The sequence below is a fragment of the Brachyistius frenatus genome, unplaced genomic scaffold (genome assembly GCF_029030835.1).
Source record: "Brachyistius frenatus isolate BFR_SWC_R1_liver_20210118 unplaced genomic scaffold, ASM2903083v1 Contig_231, whole genome shotgun sequence".
In the NCBI taxonomy this organism is placed as follows: domain Eukaryota; kingdom Metazoa; phylum Chordata; class Actinopteri; family Embiotocidae; genus Brachyistius; species Brachyistius frenatus.
The window spans coordinates 21801-46387 of NW_027210830.1; the positions used below are offsets into that span (position 1 = coordinate 21801).

The 24587-nt window shown below is 45.8% G+C and overlaps 1 protein-coding gene across 1 annotated transcript; it reads left to right on the top strand.

The window, feature by feature from the left end:
* The first annotated feature begins 3761 nt into the window (after positions 1-3761).
* LOC138633681 (protein mono-ADP-ribosyltransferase PARP14-like) lies at positions 3762-19832 on the top strand. The gene is made up of 23 exons (XM_069720059.1): positions 3762-3984; positions 5010-5092; positions 5183-5210; positions 5585-5638; positions 6226-6396; positions 6505-6630; positions 7061-7162; positions 7610-9785; positions 10702-10905; positions 11095-11170; positions 11713-11949; positions 12643-12852; positions 12992-13100; positions 14136-14285; positions 14975-15037; positions 15164-15349; positions 15675-15878; positions 16529-16647; positions 16808-17040; positions 17135-17406; positions 18251-18390; positions 18517-18691; positions 19335-19832. The coding sequence occupies exons 1-23, from the start codon at positions 3801-3803 to the stop codon at positions 19616-19618; spliced, it is 5586 nt and encodes a 1861-aa protein (XP_069576160.1). The 5' UTR covers positions 3762-3800; the 3' UTR covers positions 19619-19832.
* Positions 19833-24587: the final 4755 nt, after the last annotated feature.

Genomic DNA, 24587 nt, shown 5'->3' on the forward strand with positions numbered 1-24587 from the left:
CTCCAGCTGCTGGTACGTTTTTATTCCAACTGCAGAACAACTTTTATAGACTTTTATATACTTTGATATAGTTTTTAGTGCAGAGATGACGCAGACTGACCTGTGTGTGTTTTCCCAGAGGGAGAGGTCATCTACGCCTGCCTCAACCGAACGGTGGAGATGTCATGTGGTGAGAAAATCAAACGCACACTCATCTTTTCTGGAGGTCCATCTGAAAATAATCCCTCATTCATTAGAAAAGAAGATTCAAGAAGACCTGTTTTGGGGGCGTGTCTGTTTGATTGACAGGCCTGTGGTGCAGTCAGGTTACAGCTATCGGTGGGCGGGACGTAGTATCGTCCGTGTCTCAGACTTTTATATGAAAACTGTTTTTCAGATGAGCTTCAGTCTGACTTCAGTGACTCGTCACACTCGCCTCTCTGCTCCTCTTCCTCCTCTTCCTCCTCCTCCAGATGTCGGCACGAAGATCAACCTGGAGCACATCCTGTATAAGGTCGGCGTGGGGACGAGGTGCGGGGAGGGAAAACGGTACCTGGACGACTGGCCCGACACCTTCTGCACCTTCCCCTGGGCCGAGATGGTGGTGGAGGATCTGTAAGAGAACCCCTCTTCATCGTTACGTTTCAGCCCAGCGTGTAATACACCTGCATGTCCACTAGAGGGCAGCGTGTCGGCGTGACGGTCGGCCTCAGGTCACGTGATGAAGGATTAGAGTCTATGACAGATCAACGTGGATTTGTTCAAAGACATCTTTTCCTAACCTTCATCACCTGTTGGTTTTTTTACACCTGTGTGAGTCAAAGCTGCGACTGTTTGCAATCCCAATAGTTTTATTCTCAGTTCAAATATTTTTACTTACGAACTTGATTGTGTTTTTTTTAAGCTGCATGAATAAAAAACACACAAATACCTTCTTAAACTTCACAGTTGCATCATCAGTAAAAAAGACAAACTTCTCAGTTGTTTTTGGGATAAAAAGTCAAAGATTTAAGAAGCTTGTAGACGTAGCGCCTGTTCATCTCTGACTGTCCGTCTGTCCATCAGCTGTGGGAACAGGAGGTCCTGTGAGGTTCCCGTCACCGAGCGGGTGTTCGGCGAATATCCCTGCAAGGAGCAGACCAGGTACCTGGAGGTGTCCTACAGCTGCTCCAAACCACCTTCTCCCCCTCCACCTCCTCCTCCTCCTCCTCCTCCTCCTCCTCCCAAGCCTGACTGTACGTATCATTCTTCTAAAATCACAGACATGAAACATCCCTGAGATACAGATCGAATCCGAAAAACAAGTACGGTCAAAAAGTTCTGAAACTGTTCCTGTTGCGCGTGAACCGTTAGTAGCCCAAAGAAAAAACCCACCTGGTGTCTCCTGACCTGACACGCCTTCTTCTTTGGTCTCGGACGGTGAAGCTCCGCCCCTCTTGAAATGTGATGTCATCAGACATCAGAACACCTCGCCCGGCTCGTCGCTTCATCTCCGTCAGACTTTCTGAAACGTTTCAAGTTTCTCTGTTGATGATTTCCAGAGTTTGACTCCGTGGAAATCACCGCGTGGGCTCAGGAACACTCGGCTGTAAGCGGCCGTGTTGAAGATTTCCTGTTTCTAAAATCTGATGTTTCTCTGCTCCAGTTTCTGGTTTCCGTGGTGACATCACTAATGTTGACGTACCAGCGGTCACGTTAACGTGAGGAACTCGGTGATGATGTCGATCAAGAGACGACACTCTTGTGAGAACACCGTGCTCCTCTTCCTCCTCCTGACCTTCATCACTTCCTGTTTCTCTGCAGGTGAAGACAAAGCAGCCGACGAAGCCTGAAGTTCAACGTTCAGCTCTTAAAACGTGAACAGAAGAAAATGATGGGAACACGTTCTCCGCAGGACGACAGGAGAACGTCTCGTTCTGTTTCAATTTCTGAGTTTATTTACTCAAGAAGGATTTGAAGTCAATGAAATAAAGATTTTCCATTGAGATCTATTCTGTGACATGAAGCTTGATTTGTAGTTTAAAACGCTCGTGGATCAATAACACGGTTCGTTCTGTGATTTCTTTTCTCTGATGTTTATAACGGCAGCAGAACGAACAATTAGTTGATTAATGTGTTTTTTGACAGAAGATGAATCGATGGATTGTTGGTTTAGAGGATCGTCGAGTATTTAAAGTGATGATCAGAGATTAAAGACACTTTGATAAATACGTTTCATAAACTGACGAAAACGTTGTTCAACAGTTTTTCACTTAAGAAAAATAAAACTTATCAAAACTTGATTAGATAATTAAATAAACAGTAAAACTATGAATTTAACTTCAACAATATAAAGATCCTCCACCAGGTGGCGATATTGGTCTTCTCTAATTCTATTTATTGTGGAGTAAAACCACATTTTTTTCATCATTTCACCAATTAAGCGTTATAATTATATCTAAATCCTTTTTTTGTGGTTTACCTGCAGATATTGTTAACTTATTGAATTGAAATTATTTAGATTCTTAACTTTGATAAACAACTTCTGACAAAACGATCCGACCGTTGATGTTGAAGTAATATCGACTATAATATACAAATAAATAGATGATTGAATATATAAATAAATTACATTAAAAGTTAAATGAAATACTAAAAAAGCCCAAAAAGGAACAATGACTAAACAATATAAAGTAAAACATTGATTAACCTGTAGACAGAGTTTCCTTGTGATAAATAATATTCAAATATTATTACAGAACTTGAAATAAACCTTATAAATAAACTTTCTCATGGTATTATTATTTCTGAACAACTGATTATTATAATTTCTCTAATTTTGGTGATTTAAAATTGAATTTTTTTGATACACTGAAGGATCAAATGTTCCTTAATGGGTTCAGAAAATGTTCCTTCTTTTTAACATTAATAATATGTTTTAAAACTCACTTTGATTTGCTAAATAAAATGCAACAGATTATGATGCATTACTGTAACTGACCAGCAGGGGGAGACATTTTCTTATTGCTTCCGAAAAAAAATCTTTTTTTTTTACAGGAAATGAATCTGCACTTCACAGGTAAATATTTCACGATTTTACTGTTTATTTTACAGCTTGAATTACTTTAATTACTTGATCAGTTTATTATAAATGTTTTGTCTGTATTTAGTTCAGACTGTTAAACAGTCTCATGTTCTTAAATTGAAGTAATATTCTAATATTTATATTCGATAAATAATTAAAACCAATTAAATTGGGACATTTTGCATAAAAAGTACTTTTATTTTGAATACTTGAATTACTTTTTCTAACAGTACTTTTCTACTTTAACTGAAATAAGTTTTTAACTTTTTCTGAAGTATTTTCATTGTATTTATCAGTATTTTTACTTCAGTAAAGAAGCTGAATACTTATTCTATCACTGTGAATATTTAACAGTATTTGGAGTATTTATTACAGGAAATAAATCTGCACTTCAGAGAAGAAATACAATTAAGATGATCATCATTATTATTATTATCGAATATACTTGTAATACTTTAAGTACATTTTGCTGACAGTACTGATGTATTTTTTACTTAAATGCGTTTTTAAAAGCAGGACTTTAACTTTTTCTGTTGTGTTTTCACAGTGTGTATTAGTACTTTTACTTCAGTAATACACCATGTGTATATATCGTGTATATATTATATTAACGGTGTTTTTAGGAGGGTTCACTGGTTTCTAGTTTCCCGTCAGTTTAGGGGGAAACGAAAGTGAAAGTACTCCTCAGCCTGAAGCTGAACCGGAGTCAGTCAGTCAGTCAGTCAGTCGGTCGGTCGGTGTTTGGACCGGAGGAAGGATGGACGCAGCCGAGTGTCCGCCGGTGACCGTGGAGGGGGACTGGAGTCCGGCTCAGGCCAAAACCGTGAAGAACAAACTGCAGCTGTACTTCCAGAGCAAGAAGAAGTCGAGCGGCGGAGAGTGCCGAGTGGAGGCCGAGGACGGAGCTCCGAGGGCGGCCGTGTTCTTCAGGGCGGAGGAGGGTGAGTTTCCGCGTCGTTTCACACCACCGGACACCGTTTTATTTAATAAAGTCCAACATGGTCCGGGTGGAGGACACCGAGCAGGTCTGACCGTTTTAAACAGGCCAAAAACTGGAGAGGAAGTTTTGTGAAAACAAACTTTAATCAAATAAAACATCACGTGCTTGGTTTGGTCAATAAGGAAATGAATGTTTTCTGAAATAAATGTATTTAATGTTTGATAAATGCTTCATGTGGACTTTTAAAACATCGCAGAGTTCACTGGATGTTAAACTTCGACTAAATCTTCAATGTCATAGATTAACATAACCTAACCTACTGACGTCATCATATCACTTTTTATAGTCTATTTAGAGCACGCAGTTAACGTCCCATCATGCACCTCACCTTTACAGCCAAAGTAAAATTCCATGTCACAGCAGCAGAGTCCCGATGGATCAGATGTAGTGATTCAAACTAAAGTACTCACGAAGGATTATTCAGGTCAAATCAAACACACAAAAATCAAAGTCAAAGTTTGGAGAATCAAATTGAAATTTCGAGAACAAAATCAAAATACAATAATGAGAAAAAAAATTCAAAATGTCAATATTTTCAATTTATCCTTTTTCTTTAAATGTTGTGTGACGCATACGAACAAGAGGGTCAAAGGTCGAGGCACCTTTTTGAAGATGGAGTAGTATGTTCCGTTTGTACACATACTACATACAACATACTACATACAACATACAACATACTACATACAACATACTACATACAACATACTACATACAACATACTACATACAACAGTACGTACTGACGTTAAAAAGGAAACTCAGGGCCGATCTGAACCAGCAGAAACACATCTGTAGAAATCTGACCAATCACGTTTCAAACCTGTAAATGTGGTTTGGATAAAAACAATAAAATGACAGTTCACTCTGGATGAGTCTGTATTTATAACCTGGTTCACAGTTTGAGCCTCACAGCTCGTGTCAACAGCTTCAATTTGAATATTTAAAGTGCGAATGTGATTGTTTGCAGTGAGAGAGCGAGTCCTCGCCAGGAAAAATCACGAAATCTTCCTGGACTCTAAAACCGTCACCTTGCGGCTGGTTGCTGCTCCGGTAAGTACGACAGTTTGTCTGCGAGCTGGTTCGGATTTATTTTGATTTCCTCCGTCATTAAAAGTCTCATTTCGTTTTTGTTCTCCTCAGAGTGGAACGAACAGCGACGGCGTCTCAGGTAAAACCTTCCTTCTGCTTCTCCTCGTGGTTTTAATCAGTCTGCCGGGTTTCATCGGTGTTCGTCTGCATCTGGAGGCTCGTTGGAAAACATGAAGTCTTTCAAAAACACCTCACAAACATAGTTTTATAGTTAAAAGGAGGAAATCAGTCAAACAGAAGGAGGCGCTGCATTAGTTTGGGGACTATTTTCAGCGGCGGATGAATCCCAGTTACTTCCTGCCGTTTTTGCAGCTCAGCATCGTTTCCTCCTTTACGATGATGAGTTCGAGGTCGTCGAGGCGTTCTGGGGATTTTATCTTTGCTCTTCTTGAATCTCCCGCTGTGCAGATGAAAAAGTCTGAACTGGTTCAACCGGCTTCTCTTCATCCGCAGACTCGTCGACAGACTCGAAGGTCGAAGGTGGAAATGAAGCTTCTTCTGCAGACGGTAAAAACAAACCGATAACAAACAAACTGTTTTTGACGTCAAGATTTTTTAACTTAAAAACTTTCTTCTGATAATTTCATTTGAAATTTGACAATGTTCTGTTTGTGATCATGTGACACAAACATCAACTTCTGGAAAGAAATATTTTTTTTTTTTTGTTATTAAACCTTTTACTTGTTGATAGTTTTTATTTTTGATCAAACTGACTTTACAAATAAAGTTATTATTCTAATTTTAGAACAACTGGTACACAATAGTCCTCATTAAATAAATCCTGGTTAATTTCAGCTTTTTTGCTGCATTTTCAGCAGTTTTTTCAATAATAACTAAATATGGATTCATTCATATTTTTATATTTAGTTTTCACCTGGAAGTCTGCATCAGTTTTTAATCCGAACACAACAAACTAAACTTAAAACTTCCACTTTTATTCGTCTCAAATTATTTTGTTCTTTTCAGGAAATCATTATAAAATAACAGATCTGGGAAATGAATCGTTAATCTCTCGTTAATCTCTCGTTCAACGCTTCAACGCTCAGAACAAACACGCAGGTAAAGAAGGTGAAGCTGTTTTCTTTATGTCTCAGACTCGGATCCGAGCGCGGCGGCGGTGGTTCTGGAGAACGTGTCCGACGGCGTGTCCGATGAGCTGCTGTCGGTGCTGGTGGAGAACATCTCCGGCTCGGACGACGGCGACTTCAGCCTGGAGGTCATCCGGGAGTCCAGCAGAGCCGTGGTGACCTTCCACGACCCCGCAGGTCGGACATCACCGTGACGTCACCGTGACGTCACCGTGACAACATCACTCTGACATCGTGAAGCAGCAGGTGTTTCAAAGAGTTAAAGGAGGATTGTGTGTTCGGCAGGTGTCCAGAGGTTCCTCGCCGCCGGTCCGACCAGCAGAAAGCTGCAGAAACACGGACTGACCGCTCGGCCGCTGGAGGCGGCGACCAGCGTCCGAGTGGAGAGTCTTCCTCCGAATGTGGTCAAAGGTACGTTAGCTGCTCTCAGAACTTTGTTGGAGATTCAGCTTTTTCTTCAGTTCCAGGTTTTATTATTATTATTATTATTATTATTATTCCACATTTTGTTCCCTTTGAAGGTTTTATTCTAATTTTGACATCTTAATTCTGTTCTTTGTGGTTTATCTCTGCTGGGAGTTGTATTCGTTGTGTCTTCATATATTTTTGCATTGGAGTTTGTTTGGCTTTATTTTGTAGAGACGCAGTTCGGTTGTTTATTAAATGCAGATTTTATGAGACAACGACGGAGGTGACGCTGCAGTTATCGGCAGCAGGTTCAATACGAGCATCTTCAAATTATTAGAAGTGCATTTTAATCCAGTAAAGTGTCAGAAAGAATCCAGAGTTCTTTGATCCTTTTGTGGTATTAAAGTCTAAAATTCAGTGTTTGTGATTTCAGACTTGCTGGAGCTGCATTTTGAGAAGATGTTTGCTCTCCCGGACGACATCGTCATGATGCCGGAGGAGCAGGCTGCCGTCCTCACGTTCAGAGACCCCAAAGGTTTTTCATTGAGCTTTAATACTGATTTAATACTGCATGTTTATGTGTCCAAAAGTATGTGGACATCGAAGGAAGTCATCCATCAATAAGCTGCTGCTTTAACGACTGTAACTCATCTGGTCTCAGTCCATCCATCAGATACTGAACCTGAAGATGACATTTCTGAGCTCTGAGCAAGTTACTCAACTTCTTCCACATCTTTAGAAAAGAGAAGAACGTTTGACCTGAAACAGGAAGAACATTGTTGTCTAAAATGTCAGTTTAGAGTTAAAAAAATGTCCTTCATGGATCCAAGCAGACGTGACAACAACGGTGTCCACATACTTTTGGCTGAACAGTGAACGCATCGAGCTGGACGATAAAGAATCTTCGCTGAAACTTGAAAGCGAGTCTTGTTTGTTTCACCGCTGATCTGACGTTTTGTTTCTGTTTCCTGCGCTGCTGCAGTCGTGCAACGCATCTGCACTAAAGAAGACTACATGATGCGGTCCACCCGTCTCAAGGTGTATCCGTTCTACGAGTCTCTGGGAACCGCCTTGTACGGCAAAGAGCGCCCGAAGTGGAAGATGCCCGAGCCGTTCACGGAGAGCGTTCACCACGTCGTCTGGAAATTCCTCCTCATGAAGAAACTGCTGAAAAGCCTCAACGATCAGATGCGACCGCATTTCAGCAGCGTGGACTTGGACAACGCCGAAGTGAGACTCGCCGCTCTGCCGAGCTTCCTGAAGCAGAAAGGTCTGACCGCACGAGATGTAGACGACTGGAAACGTACCGCCCAAGAAGCCTTCCGTCGACTGATGTCTCAGTACTCGGCCTTCGAATGTCCCGTGAGCGCCCCTGCGTGGAAAGCTGCGAAGGATGACGTCCATGCGGTCGTGAGGCAGGACGCCGTCCTGGTGCTGGATGCATCCAGGGAGGTTCTGACCGTCGCCGGCCGAGCTGATGACATGAAGCGAGTCAGGGCTCCGGTGGAGAACATCCTTCTGAAAGCTGTGAGTCACGTTGAACGGCAGACCAACGGCATCTCTGAAGTAATGCCTTTGTCCCCCGCATGGCTGTACGTCCTGAAGCAGGACGGGCTGCAGAAAGCTTCCCTGGACATTTTCCCTGAGATGAAGTTCTCCTACAATGAAGGCACCCAGATGTTGACCATCACTGGACTCCCAGCAGAAGTTTACCAAACCAAGACCTGGATCTTGGAGAGGAATTTGAAAATGAGCAGGAAGCAGCCGAATGTGCCGCTGTGTCTGGTGGACTTCCTGAGGACGATGGATTCCATGGACATGTCCCAGGACCTGTTCACGTCTCAGGGCATCAGCGCCGTCTACAGCGTCGAGAGCGAAGGGATTTTGCTGCTGGGGAGTTCGGACAGAATCCTCGCCGACGCAGAGAGGAAGATGAAGGAGGTTTTGAGCTACCAGATGTTGGATGTTGAAGACCCAGAGGTCCTAAAGCTTCACAGCTGGACGCAGCTGACCGAACAGCTGCTGGACACCTACAACTCCTCCAAGAAGAAAACGGTGGTCATTCAGTTTCGCCCCGAGAGACGAGACAAGTTAACGGTGGTCGGCTTTGTGAATCCGGTGAAAGAGGTCGGCCGCAGTCTGAAGGAGTTCGTTGCGAACTTCTCACGAGTTCAAGAAAACTTTCGCGTCGAGTCCTGCGCGGCCGCTCAGTTCATCGACAAGAAAAAATCGAATATTTGGTCCAAAATGGCCGAAGAGAATCACGTGTCCGTGCGTTTTGATCCGAAGAGGCCGAGAATCGTCCTCGCTGGAGCTCGTCTTCACGTCCAGAAAGTCAAATCCTGCTTTCAGAAACTAGCTGGTGCTCTCTTCACTGACACCTTAACGGTGGACAAGCCCGGAGCCAAGAAGTATTTCCAGTCTCAGGGAAGCATGGTCCTGTCTACGATAATGATGGAGTTCAGCTGCGTGGTGATGCTTCGCCCGGAGATCCAAGACGACGAGGAGGAGGAAGAGGATGATGAGGAAGACAACAACCTTTGTTTTTGTAAAGTGCAGACCGCCAGTGGAGTTCTGGTCTCCGTCAGCATGGCGGACATCTGCAGCTTCAGAGTGGACGCCGTGGTCAACGCGGCCAACGAGGAACTGCAGCACATTGGCGGTTTAGCTTTGGCGTTGCTGAAGGCTGCAGGACCGCAGCTGCAGAAAAGCAGCAACGAATACGTCACTCAAAACGGACACCTGCGCCCAGGTGAGGCCATCGTAACCGGCGCATATAACCTGCCCTGCAAGTACGTGGTCCACGCCGTCGGACCCCGGTTCTCCGACTTTGACAGGAAGACGTCGGTGTCGCTCCTGAAGGCCGCAGTGAAAGAAAGTCTGAGACGAGCCGAGACGGTCGGCTGCTCCGCCGTCGCGCTGCCAGCGATCAGCTCCGGCATCTTCGGTTTCCCCGTCGAGCTCTGCAGCGAGACCATCGCCCGGGCGGTGCGCGAGATCTGCGACAGTTCGGAAGGTCTGGGGTCAATAACTGAGATCCACCTGGTGGACAACAACGACAACACCGTCAGGATCATGGCCGCGGCTGTCAACACAGAGTTCAGCGACCTCGGACCAACCATGACCGTCCCGCGGCAGACAGGAGGCGGAGCTTCAGGGTAACTCGAGTATTTTATTTTATCATAGGAAACTTTTAAGAGCAGAACGTACCACCGATGACGAGTTCATCTCTGCACAGTAAACTAGTTAGCTTAGCTTAGCGTAAAGGCTGGAAACAGCTAGCCCTGCTCCGTTAACAGCGATAACAACATCCGGCTACAAGTACAAAACGTGTGAAAACGTAACGCTTTGATTTTCAAACAAACGAGATTCAATGTGTTAATTTGTTAGTGTCATGTCTTTGTGCTAAGCTACTAGCGGCAGCATTATACGAGGAGTTGCTCAAGGAAGTTCAGAGACTGCTCCTCCAGCGCGTGAACAATGAGCAGCATCGTGACGTTCATGAAGAATTAGTGTTGGAAATTTTGTTCGTCGATGAGTAAGGGGGCGGAGCTACGATTGTGTTTTTGAGGGTCAGAAACACTAAAAAACGTTTAAATTCAAGTTAACGAACCGCTAATGATGCTAACAACCCTCAGACGCCTCAGAAGGTCCCGGTAGAACTCGGCGTTGACAGTCTGACCCATTTCAAGGGTCTCTGTCGATGATTTCCAGGCGACACCGCTATAAAGACGGCCCTGATTCTGTAGTGGAAATCACTGCATGGGCTCAGGAACACTCGGCTCTAAGCGGGCGTGTTGAAGAGCCCCCCCCCCCCCCCAAAAAAAAAAAAAAAATTGCCCTAAAATTTGAGGTTTCTCTGATCAAGTTTGGCGAAAGATTTGATGAGCGCTCTTTGGTCACGTCCACGGAGAGCTCGCTCACAAAAATGCTCGTAACTCCAGCGACGACATTTGTACTTACTCACGAAGGTCGAAGCTTTTTAGTGTTCCGCGCTCCGTTTGGACGTTCGGTCGGTTTCCTCAGTCGACTTTCCGCAAAAGAGGTGTTACAGCTGAACTTTCACGTCGGCAGACATCAGCGGGGTCGAGGCCGAGGTCGAGGGCAGAGCCAGCCGCCATGGGGAGGTGCAAGAGGAAGAGGAGGAGCAGGAGGAAGAGGAGGAGGAGGAGGAAGAGGAGGAGCAGGAGGAAGAGGAGGAGGAAGAGGAGGAAGAGCTGGAAGTCTTCAGGCGAGCAGAGGAGGTCCGATCTCCAGAGGAAACACCAGGCTTCCAGGGTGAGTCGTTTACATCTCCAACTTTCTCTTTTGTTTTTTTTGTTTTTTGCTCTTCAGTAAATATTTTAAGATCACGCGTCCGGAGATTCTCCAACACGCTGCTCCTCCATGAACACTTCACCTCCAGTACAAACCCTACCGCTGCTGCACCCTGTGGTGACATCACCGCTGTGTTTTGATTGGCTATAGGCTGGGCGAGATGCAGCAGGCCACAACTGGGGGGCTGAAGATGTTCCTCCGTCAGGGGAACATCCAGGACCAGACTGTGAGTAGCGACCCGGCAAACCAGACCAGCAACATTCATTCACATAGCTGAGCTCCACCCAAACCAGCTGACTCAGCGTCTTTTATGCTAACAATAACAAACTGATACTCAACACACACATTTTGTATCACAGCAGCTTAAATTCAACAGCATGTGCATCTTTTCTGTATCTACGGTAACAGATGTTCCCGAAATTCCTACGGCAGTGAACGCAACTATTCTGTGACCAAAGTCTCAAATAGATCGTTGTGACATCAGATTTAAGTAATAACTCTGATAGTGGGAAACAAGGTTTACAAACTACAGAGATCTAAAACATAGTTTGCGTACAGAGGAGTGCCGAGGTCAGCGGTTTGTATTTGTTGGTTACATTTAGTTTAAACTGCTGTTTGAGATGCAGGAGAAGATTTATGAAAGATGAAGCAGACGTTTTGCTATTTCATAAATTATCTGAGTAATAATCGAGAGATATTTGGACAGAAGGATCCGCGTCTCCTCCCGTCAGCGGTGTTCGGTCCTCAGTTTGTCCTTCCGCTCCGCAGACGGACGTCATCGTCAACACCGTGGCCGAGAACCTGCTCCTGGACCGGGGCGCCGTGTCCAAAGCTCTGCTGCAGGCGGCGGGAAACGACCTGCAGCTCGCCGTTCTCTCCGCCGCCGGAGCGACCGCCAAGCAGAGCGGCGACGTCGTCGTCACCGGCGGCGGGAAACTCCGATGTCAGAAAGTCTTTCACGCCGTCTGTCCTTTCTGGGACGACGGAGGCGGCCGAGCGGAGCAGGTGAGAGCGTCGCGTCATCGTTCACGTTCACGTAAACAAGAACGACAGAAGGTTTCACGGAAAGGAACAAATCTGTCCGTCGACGCAGAACACGAGAAGAGTTCAAGTTAAAGATACAGACTGAAGGAAGGTTGGTGAATTATTGTTGATTCATATTCTGTTTCTCTCTCTCTCTCTCTCTCTCTCTCTCTCTCTCTCTCTCTCTCTCTCTCCCTCCCTCCCTCTCTCTCTCTCTCTCTCTCTCTCTCTCTCTCTCTCTCTCTCCCTCCCTCTCCCTCTCTCTCTCTCTCTCCTCTCTCTCTCTCTCTCCTCTCTCTCTCCCTCCCTCTCTCTCTCTCTCTCTCTCTCTCTCTCTCTCTCTCTCTCTCTCTCTCTCTCTCTCTCTCTCTCTCTCTCCTCTCTCCCTCCCTCTCTCTCTCTCTCTCTCTCTCTCTCTCTCTCTCTCTCTCTCTCTCTCTCTCTCTCTCTCTCTCTCTCTCTCTCCTCTCTCTCTCTCTCTCTCTCTCTCTCCCTCTCTCTCTCTCTCTCTCTCTCTCTCCCTCTCTCTCTCTCCCTCCCTCTCTCTCTCTCTCTCTCTCTCCCTCCCTCCCTCTCCCTCTCTCCCTCCCTCTCTCTCTCTCCCTCTCTCCCTCTCTCTCTCTCTCTCCCTCTCCCTCCCTCCCTCCCTCTCCCTCTGTCTCTCTCTCTTGTCAGGAGTTGAAGTCCATCATCAGATTTTGTCTGGACGAGGCCGATCAGCTTCAGATGGCGTCGCTGTCCTTCCCCGCCATCGGCACAGGAAACCTGAGCTTCCCCAGAGACGTGGTGTCTCGAGTCCTGGTGGACGAGATCCGGCGGGCGGCTCCTCGCCACCTGACGGAGGTGGTGGTCGTCGTCCACCCCAGCGACCGCCAGACCGTGGAGGTGAATCTCTGCTTCTCCTGACGGGGAACGAAGCTCAAACACAGAACGACAAACATGATCCCACCGGACAATGACCCAAAAAGGGTGAAATCTTTGAAAAAATTGGTGTGAAATTAAAATGAATCTTCCTGTCTGTCAGTGTTTCTCCAGACAGTTCTCGGGTCAGACCGGTCCAAGGAACCTTCAACGTGCAACGGATTATAACTTGCCGGCCCTGCACCCAGTCAGCCAATCACAGCACTCCTCAGGTGAGACGACTTTCACCTTTAAAGAGAGATTCAGGGATTATTCACACTCATTCAGAAGGCAATAGTTTCAGTCTGAACCAGAGTGGATATAAAAGAGTTCGTAGCTTCAGGTCTGTAAATGGTTCAGATCCAGAAGTGTCTTCAGCTGCAATACCAGCGAGTGCCACTAGAGGTCGGCTCCAAAAAGCCTCCGGCTCCATAGACTCCCATTCAACTTCTCTCATCAAATCCAAAGTGAATAAAATGTGTCCATCAGTTATCTCGGTGTTGTTAGCTAAAGTCACTCCTTCTTCTTAGTTTTCTGGAGGTCCATCTGAAAATAATCCCTCATTCATTAGAAAAGAAGATTCAAGAAGACCTGGTTTTGGGGGCGTGTCTGTTTGATTGACAGGCCTGCGGTGCAGTCAGGTTACAGCTATCGGTGGGCGGGACGTAGTATCGTCAGGTTTCCGATCAGATCGGTCAGATCCACCGCTGGCTCCTCCCCCAGCTCGTCCAAATATGGTCACTTCCTGCTCCAAACCGCTCCGAACTAGGAGGACCACAATCCGAACTCCACGCTTAATAACGGGGCACGTCACCGATGGTTGGTGCTACTGTTCTGTCTCTGAAATCAGTGATTAGAGACAGAACAGCAACGTTATTCACATCAATGAAATTTTGAGACATAACACTGATATTATTGATATTAGAGACTAAATAGTGGCATTAATCAATGATTTTAAAGACAAAATTCAAATTTTAAATGGTGACCTTCAACATGACATCACTGTTCTGTCTCTGAAGTCAGTGATTAGAGACACAACAGGGAGTCTCATTTATTACTCAGAGACAGACCGGTGACGATGTTTTAAACCTCCAGATCACAACTTAACATGTTCCTCCGACAGGAAACTGATCACTTCTTCTTCCACCTGCAAATTAAACACAACTGAGAATAACTTGTGTGTGTGTGTGTGTGTGTGTGTGTGTGTGTGTGTGTGTGTGTGTGTGTGTGTGTGTGTGTGTGTGTGTGTGTGTGTTTCTGTGTGTCAGCCTCCTTCAGCCTCGTATCCTCCCCCTCCCTCGGTGTGTACCGGATGCAGATGGGTCAGCTCACCCTCGAGGTGTCGTCGGGCGACATCACCAAGGAGGCCAGTGATGTCATTGTCAACTCCTCCAATCAGGACTTCACCCTGAAAGCAGGTGACTCTTCCTCGTCGTCCGGCTCTGAAAAAAGGTTCCGACGCAAAAGTGTCTTCAGCTGCAATACCAGCGAGTGCCACTAGAGGTCGGCTCCAAAAAGCCTCCGGCTCCATAGACTCCCATTCAACTTCTCTCATCAAATCCAAAGTGAATAAAATGTGTCCATCAGTTATCTCGGTGTTGTTAGCTAAAGTCACTCCTTCTTCTTAGTTTTCTGGAGGTCCATCTGAAAATAATCCCTCATTCATTAGAAAAGAAGATTCAAGAAGACCTGTTTTTGGGGGCGTGTCTGTTTGATTGACAGGCCTGTGGTGCAGTCAGGTTACAGCTATCGGTGGGCGGGACGTAGTATCGTCAGGTTTCCAATCAGATCGGTCAGATCCTCCGCTGGCTCCTCCCCCAACTTGTACAAATATGGTCACTTCCTGCTCCAAACCGCTCCGAACTAGCAAAGATGGCAGTTGCCTCCATACTGCCCCTACAGGTCATGTGTGTATCACATCTTGCGTACGCCTTGTGTTCATTTCTGAGGACGTGAACAACCAAACGCTCCAAACAGACGTAGGTTACGAGAGGCGGCCGTCACACACGAACACGGAGTTTGTGTTTCTGTTGGTTCTCATTTTCTTGCCGTTTTAATGTCGGCGTCGTTCACCAGACGTGTTTCTCTCCTCTTGTTTATTTCTCAGGAGTGTCGAAGGCCATCTTGGACAGCGCCGGACGAACAGTTGAGCTGGAGTGCTTACAGATCGGTGTGTAACATTTCAAACCCAGAACTCCTAAATGTAGTTTATAAATTCTGATTATTGAACATCCTGAGTCGTGCTGTAACTTTATTGTTAAATTTCCTAACAGAACTTGTGTTTCCGCCTCCATAGTGAGTTCTCCGGGTTACCAGCCTCAGGTGATGATCATGACGTCCGCCGGGCAGCTGCCCAGCAGCAACATCCTCCACGTCATCGGCCAGAAAGACCCTGCGAAGATTAAGGAAGTTGTTTACGCGGTGCTGAAGGCCTGCGAGGAGAAGAAGTTCAGCTCGGTGTGCTTCCCGGCGCTCGGAACAGGTCTGAACAGCAGCAGCTGCTTTCCACACACCGAGCTCTTCGCTGGCTCCTCCTCCGACCCCAAGTCACACTCTTCTCTCTGTTTCTTCTGTTTTTCCATTTCAATCATTTCACTGATTCTGTGACTCCGTTTACGTCATCTCGCTGTGTTAAAAACAGACCGGAGATGTAAAGTAGCTTCTGTCTGTCAGAAAGATAATTCAGAAACAAAGTTTGTCATCGACCTTCAGCGCTGACGTCGACCTCTCTACGATTATCTGAACCCTAACTGGACGCTGTGTCTTCACGTCAGTCCTCTTGTCCATCCTCATCCTCACCCCGTCAGGTCAGGGCGGAGCCAGCCCGGCGGCGGTGGCGAACGCCATGGTGGACGCGGTGGTGGACTTGGTGAGGAAGAAGCACTCGAGGTTCGTCCGCAGCGTGAAGATCCTGATCTTCCAGTCGGCCATGTTGGCGGAGTTCCACAAGAGCATGAAGAGGAGGGAGGGAGAGCAGGTGGAGGAGAAGAGCCTCTTCACCAAGGTTAAAGGTACCTCAGCGCCTCCTCAGGAGGAAACTAGACTGGAACTGGACAATTTAATAGAAATAAAATGGATTGAATGTATGTCGTCAACAAAGACCGGACTTTGTAAGACAGAGGATGGACGTGTTGATAGCTTCTACTGACCACGCTCTGTTCTTCTATTCTCTCATGTTAAGTTTTATTTCACACTTTTACCTGAAGCAAGATAACTGATTGTTTAAAAGTGCTGAGAAAGAAGTGTTGATCCACATTTAACATCTTAACTGAGGTCAATTAGTTTTTTAGTGTTTGTTTAAAAAAAAAAAAAAAAAAGGCAAGAAAACAGAGTTGATTCGAAGGTTTTTCTCTGCAGAGTTTCATGTTTACGTGGATGTTGATTTACGACACGTGTACAGCAGCCGTTTATCCTGCTGCATCAGCACAATTACAAAAAAAGCTTTATTTCATTGAAGGAAAATAGTTGAGGGACATTGTGTTCAAACGAAACATGACGTAGATTCAAATCAAACAAAGTTTTGAGCCTGAACCTGAATGTTAACGCAAATGTATCAAGAAATCAAAGATGTTTAGTTGCACAGTGGAGAACTGGAAAAATCCAGAATCTCCTCAGATTTATAGTTGAAACGTGTAAAACCGTTTTCTTCGTGCTGTTTCAGACAAGGTCTCCTCTTTCTTCGCGGGACTCGGGGACGAGCAGCCGAGCTCCGACAGTTTGGTTCTGGAGAAGGAGGAGTTCGAGCCCACCGTGTTTCAGCTGTGTTCCGACGACGACAAGGTGCACACGCAGTTTAATACTAATTATTGCTAATTAAGGAGACTGATAACAGATATTTGAAACTGAAATACATTTGCAGTAAAAATGGAAAAAAAGTGAAGTTTTTCCATGATGTGCGATCGGTGCCTGTTTGTAACGACCCGTCTTCCCGCCGCTGCAGGCTGTGAGTCGGGCGAAGGTCCGGATCCAGGAGATGATTTTGGCCGAGCAGGCGCAGCGGACCATCGCCGACCCGTTCATCCGCCAGCTGTCGCAGGCCGACATGGACGAGCTGAACGCCCTGCAGGGGAAACTGACGGTCAGGATCTCTCTGGACCGGCAGCAGGACCAGGAGCCCACGATCCACCTGGAGGGTCTGACCCGGGACGTGTTCACCGCCGACTCTAAAGTCAGGTCGGCGGACAGAGACGATGACTCACACAGATGTATAAATATATGATGAGTCATCGTTGCACAGGTCTTAACATGACGTGTTTTGTTTTTTTAGGGACATCCTGCAGCAGGTGGAGAGGACGGAGAACCTGAAGGCGAAGGCCCTGCTGCTGAGCGGGCTGGTGGAGTGGCAGTTTCAGGACCAAGGCGGGACCATGGTGCCCTTCGACATGTACACCAACGTTCACCTGGAGGAGGCGCTGGAGAAAAGACGAGCCGTGACGATCGAGATCAACGGCAGAAAGTTCACCACCGAACCGTGGCTCAAAAAGGCCGTCTCCGCCAACGGGCATCAGCAGGTGGAGCTGCTCCGGAAGGAGCTGAAAGGTGGGTGGAGTTCTTGTTTGGTTGGATGTTCAGCTAATATATTGTAAATTTAGTCACGTAGAGTTTTTCCTCATAACTTAGATAACAGAATACGTCTGAGGAAAATGTTGATCTTCCCGACGGCCTCATCTTTTCCCTCTGTGACTTTGGATTTCCTGCATTATGTTACCCGTCTGTTAGCCTCTGTGGCTTCAAGACGCCATCCACGTTGCCTAGCAACAGGGTATTTACAACTTAACCACTTGAACGGCAAGCATGCAGCGCACACGACTTCTCGTGTTGTAACCACAAGCGCAAAACCAGGTCTTCTTGAATCTTCTTTTCTAATGAATGAGGGATTATTTCCAGATGGACCTCCAGAAAACTAATAAGAAGGAGTGACTTTAGCTAACAACACCGAGATAACTGATGGACACATTTTATTCACTTTGGATTTGATGAGAGAAGTTGAATGGGAGTCTATGGAGCCGGAGGCTTTTTGGAGCCGACCTCTAGTGGCATTCGCTGGTATTGCGATTCTACTTTTCTTCGCCCCTTCTGGAGAAACTCAAATGCAAATAAAGCGGGAAAAGACTAAAAGCCGATGAGATATGGAGCTGAATATCAAACAAATATACAGAGAAATGAGGTTCTTCCTGGTTGATGGTGAACAGAGAGATTCTTTGACCGATAATCACAAACTTCACCCTGCGTACGAGATCCGGAGCTCAAAATCATGAGATCGTATCAGATACATTTCAAATCCTAATCTGAATTCTGATGTGGATTATGGGAAAAATTTTTTAAAAATAAACTAAGATCAGGCTTGTCGTTTAATTTGAAACAAACGTTTTTATTTTAGCAGATGACGCTGCTTTGCCTTCAAATTGGGTCGATATGAAGGGCGACATCGTGAAACTGTTTCCTGTGACTGCGGGATCTCAAGAATACAACGACGTGCAGACTGAAGTCACAAACACCGGCCTCGTAGCAAACATCATCATGGTAAGTTCACCTGATAATCAGGAATATGTGCTGGTTTTTATTTGTTAAATAAGGTCACACCATACAGGTAAAAACCGTCGTTATTCTGTCGGGATAAACGTCATGTTGTGTTCGAACTGTCGGCAGATTGAACGGGTCCAGAACACGACGTTGTGGCAGAGCTACCAGCTGATGAAGAAACAACTGGAGGTGAAGAACAAACACACCAACAACGAACGGCTGCTGTTTCACGGCACCAGCCCCACCGCCATCGATTTCATCAACAACCAAGGCTTCAACCGCAGCCACGCAGGAGCGCACGGTAACATACCACCCATTAAACACTTTATTTCACTAATTTATACCGAACTAAACTCAAATAATCTGCAATACAAGCGCGCTGAATGCACGTGAACCAGGAGGCTGAAACAAGCACGTTCTGCTGTTTTATATGGAGTTTATTTCTGCTGGAAACCAAACAAACAAACATTTTCTACAGATGATTCACTAACCAACACAGTGGAGTTGGTGACGTAGCTGCCCAGATTTATTTATACTGGTCCAGACCACAGACTGTATATCTGTATCACCGATAGCTGTAACCTGACTGCACCACAGGCCTGTCAATCAAACAGACACGCCCCCAAAAACAGGTCTTCTTGAATCTTCTTTTCTAATGAATGAGGGATTATTTTCAGATGGACCTCCAGAAAACTAAGAAGAAGGAGTGACTTTAGCTAACAACACCGAGATAACTGATGGACACATTTTATTCACTTTGGATTTGATGACAGAAGTTGAATGGGAGTCTATGGAGCCGGAGGCTTTTTGGAGCCGACCTCTAGTGGCACTCGCTGGTATTGCAGCTGAAGACACTTCTGGATCGGAACCATTTTACAGACCTGAAGCTACGAACTCTTTAATAAACAGTCTGTGGGTTCACTCCACTGTCCTTTGTTCTGCAGGTGTGATGTACGGGAACGGCTCCTACTTTGCTGTGGATCCGGTGTATTCGGCACGAAACTACGCCAGGCCAGACACCAACGGGCACAAGCGCATGTACCAGGCCAAAGTCCTCGTCGGAGACTTCACTCAGGGAAGACAAGGCTTGATCACGCCGCCCAGCAAAAACACGGGGAACGCTGCGGACCTGTACGACAGTGTCACCGATAACGCGACCACCCCGACCATGTTCGTCATCTTCAGCGACATGCAGGCGTACCCGGAGTACCTCGTCACGTTCACCTGAACCTCCGTCTCACTTCTGATCACATTTGAACTCTACTGTTTGTGCTTTCGCTAAAATTCACGGTCTATAAAAAAAACTATTTCCAATAATATTTTGTCTGATTGGGCGACATCGTGGTGTTTAAGTACACGTCAATACTTCTGAATGTAGCCTGGGATTTTCACTTCTGTCAGAAACATTGGTTCTTCTTTCCAATAAACACTAAAACACTCCATTAATGTGTAGTAATTTAGTGCACAACACACACACTATGACTCAATCAGTCATCATACCTGTGAGCCGAGCACAGGTGGGACACAGAGCTCTTAAAGGGCCAGTGTAGGTTCAGGAGGATCTGTAGACAGAAATGGAATATTATATCATTCTGTTTTCATTTGAGTATTAGCCCTGTCAATCAAACAGACACGCCCCCAAAAACAGGTCTTCTTGAATCTTCTTTTCTAATGAATGAGGGATTATTTTCAGATGGACCTCCAGAAAACTAAGAAGAAGGAGTGACTTTAGCTAACAACACCGAGATCTAAGATCAGGCTTGTCGTTTAATTTGCTCTAGTGGCACTTGGTGGTATTGCAGCTTAAGACCTAATTTTTCAGACCTGGAGTCTACGAACACTTTTATATTACATTATTACGTTTCATTTATCTGACTCTTATCCAAAGCGACTTACAATAAGTGCATTTCAACCATGAGGGTACAAAACCAGAACAACAAGAATCAAGAAAATACAATTTTCTTCCAGAAAGCCAAACTACAAAGTTCTATTAGTAAATTCCATGTTAAGATACTAAAGTTCTCCTAAGGTAAAGTCTGAAGAGGTGTGTTTTTAGTTTGTGGTGGAAGATGTTCAGAGTTTCTGTCGTGATGTCAGTGGGGAGCTCATTCTACCATTTAGGAGTCAGGACAGCAAACAGTCGTGATTTTGTAGTGTTTGTCTCAGTGAGGAGCAACAAGCTGATGGTGGCTTTGAGAAAGGGATTCAACATTTTAGAAGAATGGTTTTTAGTTTGATTTATGATTGGCGTTGTGATGAAATTGAGGAGGGACAAAGATACGTTGCACAGATATCAGACTATCACAAATATTACAATATCATGGAGGAACAAGATGGAGCCAGTGCCGTTGATTTCAGTGGTGGCGCCTCCTCCTGGAACGGAGGAGGTATTGACTTCTGCCTGGCAGATGATGGTCTGTCTGCGTTCTGCATGGACTATTTTGTTTCTAGTGACCAGCGTTTGGGGAGGAGTTGCGAGTACATTAACACACAGGGAAGCAACGATATCATTCTTGGTGTGGGAGAGTCACATCAATTAGAGTACAAGACAATACAAGAAAAACTACTAATGTTCATACCGACCCGCTCTGTGACAGTAGTTTCAGGTTATAAGAGTATATCAAATTCACGGTATGGGAAGTACAAGGGAAACAGAGATTCTAATCGGTTTTTTTGCAGTTCAGAAAGCAGTGGACCAACATATGATTGAAGTCATGTTGAGTTACTATTACAAGCTTCACGGATGACATTTTCTTCCTCGGTCCACAGAGAAGTTACGTTGAAGGCGCCGGTGGTAAAGACACCTACATCGTTCCTGAAAACGGAGGGAAAACAATCATCAACAACTACGACCCCTTCAAAAACCAAGATGTGCTCCATTTCAGCGTTGACTATGGTCACATTTCTGTGTCCAAATCGGGAGACAATGTCGTGTTGATGTACGAGGGCAGCCACACTGTAACAATACCAAACTGGTTTTTAGGGGAACCGTACCGTCACATGAACATGATGTCAGGAGATGGAGTCTTGTTCGAGATTTCCTCCACGGTGGTTTCTTCTGTTCAGCTGGTAGCCAGAGGAATTAACAAGATGTTTATGAAACAAGGTGCGACCGTGAACGCATCATGGCCTCTTTTACGTACAGCCACAAACATCTTTGGGTCCCAGTATGATGATGTACTCATTGGAAATGGGGAAAGGAATCTGATAGATGGGGGAGGAGGGGAAGACCTTTTGATGGGTGGTGAAGGAGAAGACACATACATCGTAAAGGATCGAAAACTGTCTTCCGTGGTGATTGAGAATTACTCCCGAGACAGTAAAACAGACCTGGCCATAATAGAAGCAAATCTTCATGAATTTGAAGTGATGGTAGACGGTGATGATGTTGTTTTAAAAGCTCGCCGAGGCAGAATAGGCTTCACAGGCCTCCACGTGACATTAGTGAACTGGTTCAGATCACCAGCGGACAGACACTTGCTTTTCATCACGAAGGACCTGATCACGTTCACGATCTCAGACGACAAGACGGACTGCCTGCGAGGCTACACCTTCATCAAATGCATAAAAAGTCGCAGCATCGACTACAGCAGCTCCACACGGCCTCTGGTGGTGGACCTTGAGGAGGACGAGGCTTTGGACGGCGTGACGGAGGTCCGCGGCTCCGAGTTTGACGATCGCATCCAAGGAAACAAAGAGCACAACGTTATTGTTCCCGGTAGTGGAGACGATTATGTTGAGGGTCGGGGAGGAGAGGACTGGTACGTCATCACGCCGGGCAAAGGAGTGAAAACCATCAACAATCAGTCACCCGATGGAGCCTTGGATGTTCTCTTCCTCAAAGAAGAATATCTGACTTTAACGTCCACTTGTGAAGGACGCAGCATCGTCATTTTGGTACACGGCAGAAGAGATGTTGTTTTACACAACTGGTTTGATTCAAAGAGAAATCAACACCTGCAGATCAGGACCAGCGACGGAGTGACAGCCGGACTGACTCCCAACATCAGCAGCTGTGGCGAGTCTTTAATGTCACCCTTAACAGTCGATTACAGAAACCAGGAACCGTCGGATTACAGGAACTGTTACAAATATAGCAAAAATTCAATGTACAAAGTCTTCTGTTACCAACGAGGCCGAGTGATGACGATGAATGACGCCCCTTCGGTGAGAGACATGTACGGCACCGCAGGTTTCGACATCATGGTCGGGAACAGCAACGAGAACTTGCTCGATCCGTACACCGGCGGTGCGCTGATGTTCGGAGGTGAAGGAAAAGACACGTACAAAATCAAACTTGGATATGAGAAGAACGCACAGTTGTGGAATGATGATTTTTATTTGAATGTGTTTGAAACGAGCTTACTGATTGATAACTTTGCAGAAGATCAGAATATTGATACAGTGCTGGTTGACATGGATTTCCTCGACGGCAGTCAAGTCTCATTGGACTCGTCAACAGAAGACGTGACAGTGACGATCGTGACAAAAGGGGAAACGTTAAAATTCAGTCTGCTCAGCTACAAAAACGGTCCCCAGCATCAGCACCTAGAGTTTCAGAGCTCCGACGGGGTGCGTTTTCTCCTGAGAGCGGTGAACCTGACCGGAGACGTTCCCTCGTTTCAGATCGAAGCTTTCAAAGGGACTCTGACGCAGTCGCAGGTTGACTGTCGCTTGGACCTCGGCGCCCAGATGAATCTGTCAAAGGTCCACACGGTGCAAGGTTGTCCCTCCCGGTCCAATGACGTCCTCGGCAACAATCGAGACAATGTTCTCATGGGCGGGTGGAAGGACGACGCCTTGGACGGAGGCGAGGGAGACGACACGCTGATCGGAGGGATCGGAGACGACATCCTGATTGGTGGGATAGGAGACGACACTCTTTACGGCGAGGACGGAAACGACACGCTGATGGGAAACTCCGGCTGGGACGTCTTCATTCCCGGACCAGGGGCCGACCTCATGGACGGAGGTCCTGGAAGAGACACTGTTCTGTACCGTGGTGATCACGAGAAGGGTCAAGGAGTTTATGTCAACCTGCTGACTGGACAAGGACGCCACGCTGATGCTGAGGGGGACGTGTTGAAGGACGTGGAAACGGTGGTCGGCACCATCTATGCCAACGTCTTGGTGTCCGGTTATGAAAGTTCTCTTCTCAAAGGCTCTGACGGGAACGACGTGTTGGTGTCCACGGATGGAGATTACCTCGTTGGGGGGGATGGAAATGACATTTACATGCTGGCTTTCAACCACGGCTCAGTCACCATTGACAACTGCGCCAAAGACAACGCTACAGATGTCCTGTACTTGAACTTGACCCCGTCATCTGACTGCCAAGTCTTATCAGACAGAGTTCTCCTGACCTTCGCTGGACTGAACCAGACTACTGTAAACGTTGCCCTGATAGGCTGGACCAGTGATGACGGTGAATGTGGTCATTTGGTGTTGATGTTCAGAGAGCTGGAGGTCTCAGTGGACAAGCTGCTACAAGAGAGTCAGCGGAGACAGAAGAAATCCGTTTGGTCATCAATCATAACCCGGATTAAGTCAGTCTGGTCCTCCTTCATGCTCTTGTTTGAAAAAGACAGAAAAAACTGAAACTAATGTTGATGCAGAGTAAGTTTCCATGCCGGCCGATGTCATGTAAACTCGTAAGGTCTTTGAATATCTCTGAAAACAAAACATTTTGTTTTGGTGGAATAATATTTGGGTAATATTTGGGGAAATGTCACATTTTAACCAAGCTGGTTGTTTTTGGTTCGAATCCAAGATGAGTAGAACTATACTATAGCATGTCGTCCAAAATGTTATAAAAATTTTGTATCATAGCATGTCGTCCAAAATGTGATAAAAAAAATTCCAAATAAAAATAACTATAATATGTTGTGTTATGTGTGAACAGAAGAGACACAGAAGCAGGAATAATGAACAAAAACTGTTTTATTGAATATAATGAATTAGTGACGTTGGGGAGAATGAGTTGTGTGTGTGTGTGTGTGTGTGTGTGTGTGTGTGTGTGTGTGTGTGTGTGTGTGTGTGTGTGTGTGTGTGTGTGTGTGTGTGTGTGTGTGTGTGTGTGTGTGTCAGTGAGGGAGTCCAGGCTTCAGTGTATGTGTGAATGAGGTGTTCAGAGTAGCTGAGTCCCCGGATGTGTGTGTGTTTATTTTGTAATTTAGATTTTTTTTTGTAAATCTGCC